The sequence below is a fragment of the Haliotis cracherodii genome, unplaced genomic scaffold (assembly GCF_022045235.1).
Source record: "Haliotis cracherodii isolate W230 unplaced genomic scaffold, xgHalCrac1.p SCAF_2, whole genome shotgun sequence".
In the NCBI taxonomy this organism is placed as follows: Eukaryota; Metazoa; Mollusca; class Gastropoda; order Lepetellida; family Haliotidae; genus Haliotis; species Haliotis cracherodii.
In genome coordinates this window covers 25388557-25404528 of record NW_027266275.1, presented here as the reverse complement: position 1 = coordinate 25404528, position 15972 = coordinate 25388557, and the positions used below count along the sequence as shown (strand labels likewise).

The 15972-nt window shown below is 42.7% G+C and overlaps 2 protein-coding genes across 3 annotated transcripts in view; both read left to right on the top strand.

The window, feature by feature from the left end:
- Positions 1-1806, top strand: part of LOC139467883 (arrestin domain-containing protein 3-like) — a 38419-nt gene extending 36613 nt beyond the window's left edge. For both annotated transcript variants that reach the window (XM_071249412.1, XM_071249411.1), the window contains one exon: positions 153-1806. In XM_071249412.1, the coding sequence (XP_071105513.1) occupies positions 153-304 (152 nt within the window). In that variant the 3' untranslated portion in view covers positions 305-1806. The remainder of the gene's footprint in view (positions 1-152) is intronic.
- Positions 1807-12154: 10348 nt separating this feature from the next.
- Positions 12155-15856, top strand: LOC139468887 (uncharacterized). Its single transcript, XM_071251020.1, has 3 exons — positions 12155-12375; positions 14297-14419; positions 14723-15856. Exons 1-3 carry the CDS (start codon positions 12368-12370, stop codon positions 15846-15848), a joined length of 1257 nt encoding a protein of 418 aa, XP_071107121.1. The 5' UTR covers positions 12155-12367; the 3' UTR covers positions 15849-15856.
- Positions 15857-15972: the final 116 nt, after the last annotated feature.

Genomic DNA, 15972 nt, shown 5'->3' with positions numbered 1-15972 from the left:
CCTCGCCATATTTAAAAAACCCCCAACTGAACCCTCCTCTACTTTGTATATATTAACTAGAGATTCATGCCTTAATGTTTGCTACAGCGTGTTCTTCCTTAGTCCGTTTGATTTTGCCACCTGAAAAGTAATTGCGTCATTTGTCGTTTCAGCACCTCCATCTTTCTCAGAGAGTGCGTTTGGCACAGTGAACATAAAGGATGATGATGACACCGAGTATACCAAAGGAGACATGAACTATGCTCCAGTATACGCTTACTACAACTGGGGACAAACAGCCCAGCCTTCAGCTCCTCCACAGTAGATATATCTTCATCGGCAGCTGTAACAACATGCAATAGCTCAGCATCACCTTCACGGCAGATACATCGTCATCGACAGCTGTAAAACAACATTGCAACAGCTTAGCCATCAGCTCCTCTACAGTGGACAATTCTTCACCAATAGCAGCTGTAACAACATGCAACAGCTCAGCCGTCACCATCACAGCAGAAACATCCTCACCAATAGCAGCTGTAACAACATACAACAGCTCAGCCATCACCATCACAGCAGAAACATCTTCATCAATAGCAGCTGTAACAACATGCAACAGCTTAGCCACCAGCTCCTCCACAGTGGACAATTCTTCATCAATAGCAGCTGTAACAATATGCAACAGTTCAGCCTTCAGCTCCTCCACAGTGGACAATTCTTCATCAGTAGCAGCTGTAACAACATGTAACAGTTCAACCTTCAGCTCCTCAACAGTGGACAATTCTTCATCAATAGCAGCTGTAACAATATGCAACAGCTCAGCCGTCACCTTCACAGCAGAAACGTCTTCATCAATAGCAGCTGAAACAACATGCAACAACAGCTCAGCTATCAGCTCCTCCACAGTGGATACATCTTCATCAATAGCAGCTGTAACAACATGCAACAGCTCAGCCTTCAGCCCTTCCCTGTATCTGGACCAGACAATCCAGTGATGAACATCATGAGCATCGAAGTACGCAATCCCTGTATTAAGCCATCTGTGAACGTGATCCAATGCATGTTGCGACGTGTATTTCCTCATGTAAAAATAAGTGGATATATTCACGTTTAAGACGGGAACAACATGTTTCAAAATACACGTTCCAAACGTCACACTTGCTAAAATGACTTATAGCTAACAAACAATTGATAATAGATCATGGCATTACAGTCTATATAAACAAAATGTTGTATGGATAAACCTATCCAAATGACTTTTACGTGTCTTTCAGTACATGTCGAAATACAAACATTTGCTTATTTTTGCATTTGAAAGTGACCCTTTCTTGACGAGGGCAGTCAATATTTTGAGAGCGAGAGTTCTCTATATTAACCAGATATAATCCGTGGGGTACCTTTAGGTTATTTATCGATGGAAGGAACATTGTTTCAAGTGAACTTGATATACTGATTAGATGAAAATGATTCAGTTATATTCTCTTTCAAAAATCGCGAAAGAAACAGAAATCTCCCAATCATATATGTTGTTGGTGGCAAAGGTTTACGTGTTTTTATTTATAACCCATGTGGTTGTTCCTAGCATGCATACCACACACGCGACCCTTTTGTGGCATGACTATCTCATATTCACTAGTGACCGGGTCGTTATTCAGCCTTAGGATCAACAATGTTTACAAGTCTTTACACTGTTGTCACTACCCCTAGTGTACAGTACATTCACCCTGTGCACTCAAAAGAACCCACTCGTCCGATGGTAGATGACCAGATGGTGCAAACACGAATACGTACATACACCCGAAACACGTGTGTAAACACGTGTGGTGTCACTCGGGGCAAGTGACCCGATATGTGGTTTGGATGTAAAAACCTTCTAGCGCCTCTGGGCAGCTTGAGTTGTATACTCCCCAGGGAGTTGAGAATGATATCTATTATCTATCATATATTACTCATATTTATAATTCGAGCAAATTTGTAAATTTTCTAATAAATTGTATATTTATATACTTATCATATCTCACACTATACATTTCTTCTTATTCTTCGATCCTGATGTGGAAACGTCCTAGAACAAAGTTTCAAGCTTCAACACATCCCACACAGCACAAAATCACCACTGTGATCACGGGCCATGCACCACTGCAATCCCGTGCAGCACGACCCCTGCGATCTGATCACCAGACATATCCAGCACCCTCATTTTCAATCAAGAGCGTACAGGCTGGTGTAACTGTGATGCCGGGATGGTTGGGTGGGCATTTAGCGTGTGAGATAGGATAAATATATAAATATACAATTTATTAGAAAATGTACAATTTTTTATACTTATCCTATCTCAGACTATGCATTTATCCCATGGTTGGATGGTGGGGCGCTGATACCCTAGCCTGTAGGGATGTCAACCGTGAAACGTACAAGATGAAGCTGGAACTAATCAGGAAATCAGGAAAATTCAAAGGATTGTACAAGGATTAGTGACAAACTCGTGTAAGAGTTGCTTCAAAAATCCCTCTTTGTGCTACCAAGAGATATACGTCATGACATCAGGGAATCATGTGTTCCATGGTTTCACACAGGACGCCGTTCCAAGAACGACCGCGTAACCATGAGCCAGTCGACACCGACTCGGTCACGACTTAAACCTCACCCGGGATAGGAGGAGGTGTTTTGTTTCAAACACCCCGTCCCAGGCCAGTAGGTTCTACAAGACAGACCTCACACATACACTCCCAAGTATGTGTGGCGGAGCAGCTTGGCACCTCTTTTTGGGCTTCGTCAACCTATCAAACTCACATAGAGATTGGATAAGGTAAGAACGAGAAGAGGAAACGATCGACGATACCCATTTATCACCCAGGTCTTCAAACAACTACTGAGAAATCACATGTGCAAGACAGAGGTGAACAGGTGGAAGATTGGGACACCATTTAAACAAATGGCCACACCGGATGGTCGCTTCTGTTGATGTAGACGTAAAGTCCCAACAGACAAGTATATATACCCTCCCTCTGTGAGCCTGTCTTGGAACCTGATTAAACATAATCAAAATTGTAATCATGTGAAGACTTTATTGCATGATATACAGGATACTAGACGCGGTACTTGTAGCACGCTGGGCATCCTCATCTGCGCTGTGAGGCTGTTGTGAGCTGTTGTGCAAAGACAAGTGGTCCAAGTGATGAAGACATCCCGATGTAGTGGGAGGCAAGGATCATATCAGAGCGCCAGAAACATCCCTCCATGATGGCCGAGAGTGTGTAATTACTGTGCAACGCCAAGATGGAAGCCACTGCCCTTGTCTCATGAGGATCGGAGGCAACCGGGGGTGGTAGTCCCACAAAGGTGTAGGCCTTGAGGATGATAGAATGCAGCCAAAAGAAGATGGTGGTTCGAGATACCTCTGAAGTTGCATCCGGGATGAAAAGACGCTTCCCAAAGCGACGGGAGGCCTGGGATGCCTTTAAGTAGATCTTTAAAGCTCGAACTGGGCAAAATGAGATGAGAGGTATGGAAGGGTAAATAGACGATCTGGTTGTCCTGGGAGCTGATTCTTAGCAATAAAGTCCCAGCGCAATCCCAGGAAGACTTTACCATGCTGATGACGTTCAAAATTGACTCTACCAACATCTGAGGCATGAATCTCACTAATACGAGCCACTGTAGCCAGTGCGAGGAGGAAGACTGTCTTGAATGTAATGAGCTTGAAAGTCTTCTCTGGAAGTGTTTCATACTCGTCCTAAGACAAGTGACACAGAATGATGTTGAGAGGTCTAAAATGGGATGATTGGTCGACATGGTGTTAAGAGCAAATTAACGCCTGAAGCTCAGCGACAGTGGAAACCCGGGAACCAGTGGTCGAGGCTACGACTGAATTAATAGCAATTAATAGTTGGTTGATAAAGTAGAACCCTTCAACTTCCTAGTAGAGAGGAGATGTTGGAGGTATTCAGCTATTATCTGAGGAGACGCAGTAGTAGGAGATGAAACATCACTAGCTGAGTAATAACGCCTTCCACTTGTGGTCGTACAAAGCTTTAGTAGATCTGCGATGCGCCTCTATAAGAGTTCTTGCCACCTTTTGAGAATAACCCTTGGCTACAAGAGATCTCTGGAGATGCACCAAACGCAAAGACGGAGAATGTATGGAGACGGGTGTAGTATGTCTGAGTGCGGTTGTAAGAGGAGGTCTGGTCACTTAGGAAGAGGATGGTAACCTGGATAGGCGACGGCGATGAGGACGGTGAACCAACTTCTCACCAGACATAAGCGCGCCACCAATAGAAGTAGAAGACATTTGGTGTTCTTTACTTTTTGCAGCATCTGAGGAAGGAGGCCAGTCGAACGATACGTGTAAGTGTGGAGACCTTCCCACGATACGGCTAGGGCATCATGATCCTATGCCAGTGGATCTGGTATGGGAGATATGAATCTTGCCAACTGGTTGTTGAAGCGGGTTGCAAATAGGTCAAGGTCTGGTGTTTGAAAGAGGCATTAGATCCAGCGGAAGACTTGAGGGTGGAGACGCCATTCTGTTGGGCATGGTTGCTTTGGGCGGGATAATGCATCTGCTATCACATTCTGGATACCTGGAATGTGCCTGGACTGAACTTGGATGTGAAGGGAGTCGACGAGGGTATAGAACTGGAGCGTCATTCTGAGGAGGGAGGCAGACTTGGTCAACCCCATCTTGTTGATGCACCATACGACAGCCGCATTGTCTGATTGGATCATGACTGCTGACGATCGTAGAAGATCTGCCCAATGAGTATTTGCGAGAATGACCACTTTGAATTCGAGATTCTGGATGGGTAAGTTTCTGACCATCACCCTGCAGTCTGTAGGTTGTGAAGATGAGTGCCCCTACCGACTGTGGAGGCGTCGACGAATAGGTGGTATACCGTGTAACAGCAGCAAGGAGACTTCGCCGATATCATTCAACTCTTAAAGCCACCAATGAAGGTGATCGTGGAGGTTCAGCGGGAGGCGAATCTGGATCTCATAATCGTCCTTCTGGAGGAGGGGCTTGCGGAAGCGCTGTAGTGGGCGTAGGTGTAATTGACCTCGCAAGGTGAGGGCTTGTGCCGACGTCAGAAGTCCGAGAAGTTCTTGCCACTGTCAGAGATGGAATTTCTGTCTGAGAGCCAATGGTACATGTCTCTGTATCTTTGCCCACCTGTCTGGGGAACAAACATCTTTCCCACCTGAGTGTCTAAAAGGGCTCCGATAAATTTGAGATGCTGAGATGTTGGGATCGTCTCCGACTTTGATTGATCAACCAGCCAGGGTGATGAAGTAGCTTCCTTGTAAAATCTAGATGTGTCACCACTGTTGCTGAACTGGCATAGGCATGGATACAGTCATCTATGAAGGTCTCGAAAACAATGCCTGGGCAATGCAGGAACTGTCACCAGTTTCGTAAGACGGGTGAATAGCTACGGGGTCGTGTGGCGGAGGGTCCAGGTATTGTGAGTTGGTGTCGTTCATGATGAAGATCAACAGCAACTTGTCGCTGTTCTTCTTCGCAAGACTGAAGATCGGGGAGTAAAATCCTGGGACAGAAGGGGCGCGACCAAGACATTCTATTGCATGCTTTGTGATCAACGTACCTATGACCTCTGTGATGGTCGACAGTTGGCGGGCAGCGTAGACCTTTTGCCTGGGATGAAGATTGATGGGAGGCAGAGCTGTTAACGGGAATCTGTACCCTTCTGTCAAAATCCTTTTTACAAAGGGGTCACCCAGCAGAGTCCAGTTGGCTGTAAAAAATGAAAGTCTTCCGCCTACAGGAGTGTGGAACAGGGGGACGGCTGGGGATCCAGTCGTGTTGATCTGGTACAAAGTCACTTGAGGGAAGAGTCAACCGGCCTGGTTGACTCACTCGAGGCAGACCCAGTAGTGAAAGAAGGGGTGGGTCTGGTCCTATGGTTGCCACGTCCATGAAAGCTCTTGTCATGAAAGGGACCTCGTCAATTGCTGTAGGCCTCGTGCACATCCTTCTGGGCTGGGATGTACTGCGCTGCTTATCTTCAAGCTGCTGTTTATTGAGTTTGAGAAGGTCAATGGAAACTTGCAGCTGGGTGTCCTTTGTGACGTCCTGCATGACAGTGTGAATCGTATTTTTGAACAGGAAGGGGGAAGACCAAGGGACTTGCTACAATCGTGTCTTAAAAGGGTCCTCCCAAGGGCAAAATTGGAGTATACCACAGCGAAATACTGTAGTAAGGCAACCCATACAATGCGACAGGAGGTCCATTACGTCCAGAAAATTGGCCCCACGAATATATAAGCTTCTTCCGACGAACGGGCGCGAGCAACTGACATGGCAACAGCTTCTGTAGTAGAGAGTGCAGCTGATAGGAGGGAAAGCGTGCGACAGATAGTCTGGTCAACATGAGCCAATTCTTTATCCTCCACAATAGCAGAAAATGTAGAATGATTGGGAGTGATATTGTGGATGTCGCCATCTAATTCTGGGGCCGCAGAGACATACCATGCGTTCCAATGTCTGAGTAGTTAAAGCGAGGAGTTTGTAACCTGTCCCTATGGCAGCGGAAAGTAGCAAAAGCCAGATCAGGATTCTTGCCCATATCTGTGAAAATATGTTTAGGTGGTAAGGTAAGAGTGTTAAAGGAGGGACAAATTCAGTTGGTCGATCCTCCTTAGAGGTACCGCAGGGGAGTCCCAGTTGATCAGCAGTCCAGAATAGCATGTCCACCTGATACACGATATCATAATCACCTTGAGAGGAGGCTGACGACTGTGGATCATCGCATGCAGTAGCAGAAGGCGTAGGTAAGGTAGGAGTCTCGGCCGACGGGAAGCCATAATGATCTAGCGACTAAGACACCGCGTGTACAAGAGTCCGAAAGTTTGAGGTGGTGAACGAGGCAGAATCTGTGAGATGATCCCACGACGTAAAGAGAAAAAGACGATCCTGCGAAGCCATGTGATCCATAGTATGGGAGCGTTGAGGTCGTCGAGGTGAAGGAGAACGGTATCTAGATCGCTGGCGACGTCGATCACTAGGAGACCGAGGATGAACTGGAGAATGACAACGATCCGATGTGATATGACTGTTTCCAGCATTATGGTCCTGATAATCATAAGTACAAGAGGTAGAACGTAGATGAGTCCGGGACCTACGACGACTGTCATCCCTCCCACGTTCTCTTTAATGTCGTCTATCTCGAGAGCAGTGACGATCCGATTCACGATGAGAGGCCTGATTTATCCCGGAAAAAACGTTGTTCCATGGAAGAATTACAATCTTGTGAATGATGACGATCCCTGTGTCGGGCAGGTGAAGTCGTAATAACGGTTGATTTCACGGTCAATTTCACACACGGACGACGTGTCGATATATCGATGTGTCGATCTGTTGAGGTATCAAAACGTTGATGAGTAGAAGAGTGTCGATCCGTCAGGCCTTGATCTGTAGGTAGGTACCTCTCCACTGAGGTAGGATCGGGCGAAATGTCCACATCATAATCCTGGAAGAACGGAGAACGCTGGTTTCTATGCTACGATGACAATGATCCAGTCCTGTTCACATGGGGTTATCGAAGGAGAGCTGTAACTGTATCCTAAGAGCGCAGGGAGCGACGATGAGCCGAATCCCGCACGGGTTGGGGTGTGTGTGTGTGGGGGGGGGGGGGGGGGGGGGGGGGACACCCCTCTGCTGGCTGTTTAGACTTCCCAACGTATGGTCAAGGGACTCCCATCTTCGAAATAAGGAGGGAAAGCTCCTGAGGACGACAGTACAGTCCGGTGGTCAGTTGAACGCGAGACGACTGTATGAGCCGTCATGTGCATGGGGGCGTGGTCCGTTCACGAGGCGGGAATGTCGGCATTCAAAAACGAGTTGGACAGCAAATATTTCTCCACGGAAGAATCTTACCACGAGGTAACTGTTGCCGATTTTGTAGATTTATATCCTTTCTTGCAAGACGATGAAGGCACAGTCACATGAGATAATACTTGTCGCTTGGGTTTTCTTCACGGAGGAAGGGCCATGCTCAGAATTCTTAGATGCCTATGAACTTACGATCAGTCTATCGTTTGGGCAATCACAACAACTGAGGTGGTGATCGAGAGGGGGAAAACAGACTATGGCAGTCGGAGCAAAGGGAACGTGGTGGCTACATATCGTTTTATTAGTAGATTTAACTTGTAAAAAAAAACCCAAAAAAACTATTCTCTGGTCAAGTCAAGTGACGTCTTGACATTTCAGGCGATAGATCTGAGAATGAAGGTGCTGGATGTGTCAGGTGATCAGATCGCAGGGGGTCGTGCTGCACGGGGATTGCAGTGGTGCATGACCCATGCTCACAGTGGTGCTTTTGTGATGTGTGGGATGTGTTCGGGAGATTGTTGTTTTTGAAGTTGGAAACCTTTGTTCTAGGACGTTTCCACATCAGGATCGAAGAATATTGAAAGAAATGCATAGTGTGAGATAGGGGAAAATTTAAAAATGTTATGATTCAAATTCAACACAGCAATATTGAGTATTGTTTCCTCTTGCCTGACAAAACGGCCTAATTTATACCATCTTTAAGATATTTGTGCACAGGAACAAAAAGAGCACACGTCATAGTATTTTAAGAATGTGGTGATTGATCATCACTTATCTGTGTAAAGTAGTATATTATATATATATATATATATATTTTATGAAGGACCGCGTTCTTCACTCTTATAAAACAGATACATGCTCTTGTGATAATTTGTTAGTTACCTAATTAAACAACATTCATGCGCGCGAGCGCACGCACGCACGCACGCACGCACGCACACACCCACACACTAACAAACACACAAAATCACACACGTGCACATACAAACAATATATATATGTATATATATACATGTTTCACATTCTGGGCAGGGTTCTCGAAAACAACTGATGAAAATGGTATCTCTTATTGTAATTTACGTATATATATACTTTCAGTGCTTAAAAATCACATGGGGTCGCACTTGTCCATCGGCGATTTGGAAAATTACCAGAATAATTGTTATCAAAATAAAAATAATAGTTTAAGATACTTTACATCAGTGTCTAACAAGGGTATACAGCTGGCTGAGGCACTGCCAAGAGCAGGCCACATGGGATATAGTAATTACGATTATATTACGAATAACCCTTTCTATATTTTCTTAAGATTTCTTTGCCAAAAGCAGGGTTAATTGTACGATTCCGACTACATCATAAGCATGTGTTTATGAATCACTATCAAATATAGATGGTACCAGGTGTTCGAGAAAAGTTAAACGTATCCTACCCCACCGGTCCCACCCACATAAACGATCTTCAAGATGAACAATTCAAGCATATCCACGACGGTTAATGTTTTTCACTTGAGCGAAAATCATTCTAAACACCTTCCAACGATGCCCACCCCCCCCCCCCCCCCCCCCCCCCCCCCCCCCCCCCTATCAACCGTTGCTAGCACGACATTTAATTACTACCAAAGAAAGGGGGCTAAACAACGTCTACAGGCTCAATTGACGACTTGTTAACTAAAGAATAGAATTAGCCCTTGTTTCACTTACAACTATATCACGTGGATAAATATTTCTGCGAAGTTGAAAAACTGATAACTACCGGACTGTCTGTAGTTCACTTTTCAAACCATTTCACAACGTCTGGTGAGAAAGAACTAGCCCAGTGCATATCACGCTTAACACAATCATATTACATGTGTAATAAATAACAATATTACATTCGGCACATAATATGTATGTTGTTACACCTTTTGCCACCATTGTATCTGTATTACATGTATCTGATTCCTAAATCTATAATCCTGTAACGAACAAAATTTGAAAAAGATTTTTGAAAAGATCCCGCAATGTTCATATATTTTCACCTAATCATCATATTAAGTCCACTTAAAACAGTTTTCCTTCCAGCGACAGAGGTGTCTGCTAGATTATATCTGCTGCCCACACAGTCAAAGGGAAGGAACTCTAGCTCTCAAATTCGTGACTGCCCTTGTCACAAGCAAGGGTCACTGCAGAAGTAAGCAATGCAAATGCTGGTGTTTCGACATGTACTGAAAGCCAAGTAAAACCCGTTTAGATAGGTTTATCCATGTAACATTTGGTATATGATGTATTGTCTACTGTTATCGACTGGTTGTTAGGCATGGGCCATTACTGGTCAGTGCGATGATTGTATTCTGAAATATGTTGTTCACGTTTTAAACATTAAAAGGTTCAGTTATATTTTGTTGATGAAATACACGTTGGTATTAGATCATACAAACATGTATTGTCCGTGTAAGCATTGTCATTCTTAAATCAGATATATTTTCTACTCTACCGCTTATATGGAAGATACTTGATTGTGATTGGTCAATCAGAGGTTTCACCGGCCGACTTGTCACCGGCCGACAAGTATCATCTTTTAAAGTTTCTTTGGTACTGAGCGCCTTGGCAGACACTCTATTCATTAGATCACAAAGGTAGTCAGTGAGGCTGGAGAAGGTGTCAGCCATTAATTCAGGAAGGTGTGAATAATGATACAACAGTGGACGTTATTAAAGTCTTGGTGACATATTCGACATATCAAGTAGTCAACGGTTGCCAAAAACGGTTGGAATTTAGCAAAGTGTCTGACATCATAATCTAGTAATTATTGACAAGGTTTGGTAATGCTTCCCTCTTATAACTGTATTTAGTGGCATGATAATGTCGGCCGACCTCTATCACCGAAATATATTCAGCATTTTGATTGGTCCATGTGGTAATCATATTATTGACAGACGAGCGTCTGGCTGGATCGATGAGATTATTTCTGAAAGTTACTTCCACAGTACTCGAATAACAGCACAATCGTTGTCAGGCTCAATACTTGAAATCGCGCCAATACATAAATCTAGAGGTCATGCAGGAGTACCAGGAAGGTTCCTGTGGCTCTCCCTACTGTAATCTAAAACTGTTCAGGAAACTCGACTCGTATGCAGGTTGTTTCTTCCTTTTCCATCTAGGTTTTTAAAAGCTCTTCAGTCTACCACCGTTTTCCAGCAAAAAACATGCTCTCGTCTAGGAAAGTCTGTGTAATATGATGTGTGCCATTAACCTACTGAAAATAAAAATATTGTTTCTATTTTTCGATGTGTTCCAGTCATTTCTATCATCATATTATTTTTATATAAATTATTATGATGTCTTTTGTGTCTATCTTGCCCGATCTGTGTTCTTTTGTTCTTTACATAATATTACACGGACACGCCTTAAACGCATGTTTGTTTTCTATAAGTAAATAACGTAAACATCATACAATGCAAGTCATTCACTAAACCAACAAGGGGGCATGGGTGGCCCAGTCGTCGGAGGCGCCGCGATTCGCTGTGCAGAGTTGCGTCCCTTGGGCACGCCAGAAACCTATGATTATGGGTTCGAATCCCGAAGTGGTAAACCTCTGAGACCTGCATTACTTCGGGCTTTCCTCCCACATTAAGCTGACACGCCGTGACATAACTGGAATACTGTTAAAAGCGGCGTAAAACCCAACTCACTCACTCATTCACTCGAGCTCACTAAACCAACTACGTGACAAAAAGAGTAATGCGACCACAGACAGCAAGGTTGACACTGCACTGCGTATATACATGAGACATGAGGGGACATAAGCTAGGTGAAATGGAGCTTGACGTCGCGTTTAAATTTATCACTCGTGTAGCGACGCAGACAGGTAACGTGAAGCCACGCATGTTGTCGATATATCCTTGACCTTTGTATTACTTTTAAAGCACACATGATTGTACATTTAAGTGTCATCGTCTCTATACCTGCAATGTTGTCTATCATTGTCGTCTACACCTTAAGGTTAACAACAAGAGGTCGAATTGTTTGCATGTCACGAGACGCAATTCAGTTCAACACTTGAGATAACTCCTTGTTGCTCACCTTACCCTGATTTATGAGCATGACTTGTTTTGGTCCGGGTTATTTAAAAGACCGAGGGAAGATAGGTGACGGTGAGGTCAGAGATTTACAATCAGGTCTCACATTTTACACATTACCGAAAGTTTTAACGCTAAAAAATCCTACTTGAAACCTTGTCTATTGTTGTGTAAACAAGAAAAATGTAACTATGCAAAAACAGATCTGGTTTAATCACTTGAAAACCCCTATGCAGAAGTAGACTCGACCAGCTCCGAGTTTTTGCGGGTAGAAGTTGTGGAGAGAACACGGTGGGTTTTACGAGTACAAGTTTCGCAAATGTCTTTGAAGAAGTTTGTGACTCTTGTGATTTGACCGACATCTGATCTGCGCTCCACTGCGCCCCACTGCGATCTTCTTTCAGCATTACTCCGGCCTGGACAAGGCCCGGCCCAACGACCAGGAGCGCCTTTGTCCTCATAGATCCCGGCAAGCGTGAGACATGCTGGGGTAAGAGAAACACTATGCTAAGAGGACAATGTCGTCAAACCAACATCGGAGTAATGAAAAGATGTTCTACTTCGAACCTAATAACTTTCTTTTTTTATCTTGTATGGTAACATAACGATGATCTCGAAGTAAACCAACGATCACAATTGCACTCAGTGCATTATTTTTTATTGTTTGATTTTGTTCCATTTAGGTTGAGGTCATAATGATCCCTGTGTACAAAACAACGATACATTGGACCATTCCAAGTAATGTCCTTCCTGGTTTACTGCAATAACAAATCTAAAATGTTTCCATTTTTGTCTCAAATATACTGAATGTAATGTGTAGCAGGAAGTAATAATACACTGCAATAGCAATAGCAATTCAGATACATCATATGTTTCAATGTTAAAACGATCGCCTCTGTGGTCTAGTGCTAGAGCGTCCGCCCGGAGATCAGAAGGTCCGGGGTTCGATCCCCGGCCGCGTCATACCAAAAGACGTTAAAAAGATGGTACTTGTTGTTACCCTGTCTGGCGCTCGGCATTTAGGGGCTAAAACAAGGACTGGTCGGTTCGGAGTCAGTATACTGTGTCTTAGTGGGGTATTCATGTTAAACTGCGGCATGGTATCTCAGTGAGCTAGCACCATAAATCGACATCAGTCCGGACTAGTACAAGCAGCCACACACACACGTGCATGCACGTCGCTATATAAGTGCAATAATCTTGGACGCGACGTTAAACCCAATTTCACCTTCAATGTTAAAACTGATCTTATAGAAATAATATATATTGGTCGTAACAGGCGACTAACGGGATCGGGTGGTCAGGCTCACTTACTTGGTTGTTGCATGTCATCGTATTCCAATAGCATGGATCGATGCTCATTATGTCAATCACTGGATTGTCCGGTCCAGACTCGAAAATTTGCAGACCGCTGTCATGTAGGTGGAATATTGCTGAGTGCGGCGTTAAACAACAAACAAACAACCAAAACGAAGAGAAGTCAACTGTTGGATTTGTGCCTAATCTCGCCATAGACAATTTAAGGTCCATTTTGTATCCTCAAGATAAACATGTACATGGTCAGGTCAAAAAAGTTATTTGAACTTGAATTTAAAGTGAAACTAATAATTACATATTAAATTAAATACTGTAATTGTCTTGATCAAGGTGTTCAATGCATGTGTACATCTTGACATTAGATGAGGAAGAAGTGAAATGTAACAATATCATGTAGGTACATGTAGTAAGCAGGGTATATCATGTGTGCTATATGTTGAAAGTATTTGCATTTTGTACTGATTCTCGTAAAGATTCTGCAACAATGAAACTGCAACATTGACATGACCAGTACCAGTTTTAACAGTTTGGTCGTGTGTTACAACCACATTGAAAACAAACATTTGCGATCAAGTGACAAGTGACATCCTAGTAATAATTATGTAGGATATATATATATATATATATATATATATATATATATATATATATATATATATATATACATATATATATATATATATATATATATGTATGTATATATATATATATATATATACATACATACATATATATATATATATATATATATATATATATATATATATATATATATATATATATATTCACGTGTCCTGTTGTTTTAAAAGTTTGCTTGATTTTATTATACTACCCTCCTTACAAACCAATACTGTGTCATTAGCGTGGCAAATGTAGGTCTCAACACAATAGAGGTAACACTGTTATATACCTACTGGAGCTGAGAAAGCTGCATTGTATGGTATAAGTTTGTCCAAGTATTTTCCAACACTGTAGCAAACCAGCATCTCAAGTCCAACAAAATGATTTCACATTATCAATGTCCCTTGGACGGTCCTTACATGAAAGGCTCTGAACAGTTCGGAATAATGCATTTGTGAATTTATCTGTTTCAGGTTTACACAGCGAAACATAAAACTGGCAATGCCCCCCTTGGTTCTTATTGGCTGTGTCGCAGTCTTCGTCTACATACTGAACACAGAAACATTACGACCACATGTGATACACTCTTACCTCAGGTACATATACCATAGTTTTATATCTTCAAGAATATATATCATAGCTCTTTATAGTGTATTCGACATTATCACCTATCCCTGCAAACTAAACTTCTTTTTTTAGTTGTTGTTTCAAAATAATGACGATTACACATGCAGGTACGATGTAAATCGTTTCCATACGATGAGTGAAACTTGAGGCTTTAACATTTCAAGTTTATATTATTTCTTTATGTCGTACCAAATTCTATATTTGTCTCTCAAAACTTATCCATGGTTTGCTGCAAGATGTTTACCAACTGCGGACAATTGTATCTCTTCCAGCCGTTCGAGAATACATGTCTCAAACATCAGCTCTATGATGGAAAACACAGTTAAGTATAAAGTTGGTACAAGATCGACTTCTCTCGCATTACAACAGGGTGCGAAAAACCACTCAACAGTTAATGAAGGTAGTGTGAAAGTTTCACCTGGTGATACAAATTACACAAAACATATTACAGACTCCAAACGTGATGCATTCAAATCCAACCTAAAGCCACGCAGACGGTATCTGATCTACCTGTGTGACAAAGTGCGGTCTTGTGGAGGCTGGGGCGACAGACAACGGGGTATGGTAGCGGCCTATCTGCTTGCTAAAGTAACAGGTCGACAGTTTGGCATCAATATGTCCTACCCATGTGATATCAAGATGTTCTATGTGCCAAATAAAGTAAACTGGTATGTGAAGGTAAACGACATTCGTGGTTTGAATTGGGAAATGGTGGATTGGATGGATAACCGCAAAGGCATTGTCGACGTTGAAAGTGACTTTGATATTGATCACCCAAGTGATGTTATCTTCTTGAAAACAAACCAAGATATCATCAACAGAATTAAAAACAGTCCAAGATATGGTCGCTTTGTTCCAAAGGAGTTTAAAGACATGAAACATTATAAAATCTTTCAAACAATTTGGCACCTTCTGATGAAACTATCTATTCATTTTGAAGAACATGTTGACATGTTTATGAACAGAATTCCAAAGAACAGGACTTTAATCTGTGCTCACGTACGACTGAGGAAGAATCCTACCATTCCCAACGACGGTTCCCAAATAAATTCATTATCGTCTGTAGATTCCTTATGGAGATTTGTGTCTAAGCATGACAACCAAAGTCGTGTCTTCATAGCCAGCGACTCTCTGGGTGTGCGTAAGAGTGCCAGGAAATGGTTCGGTGAACGTGAAGTTGACACTGATGGTTTAGTGCTTCACATTGACCGACAAGGAAAATGGTCTAATGCTTGTCTGGGTTTTGAAATGGCCCTTCTGGATCAGGCTATCCTAGGTCTCTGCAAGGTCCTTGTTGTTTCAGGCAGCAACTTTAGTATCAGAGGCGCCATGATGTCGCGACTAAAACAGAAACTTTTCATATTCAAAAATGGAACAATTACGCCATTTAAATTGTAATGGTTGATGTGGTCATTATTGTATTCTTTCACAACATATAATTTAGTCCCTAATTTGTGAATACATTAAGGAAGGGATACAATAAATACCTTCAAACAAAACGTGATCAGTTATTTATTTTGAT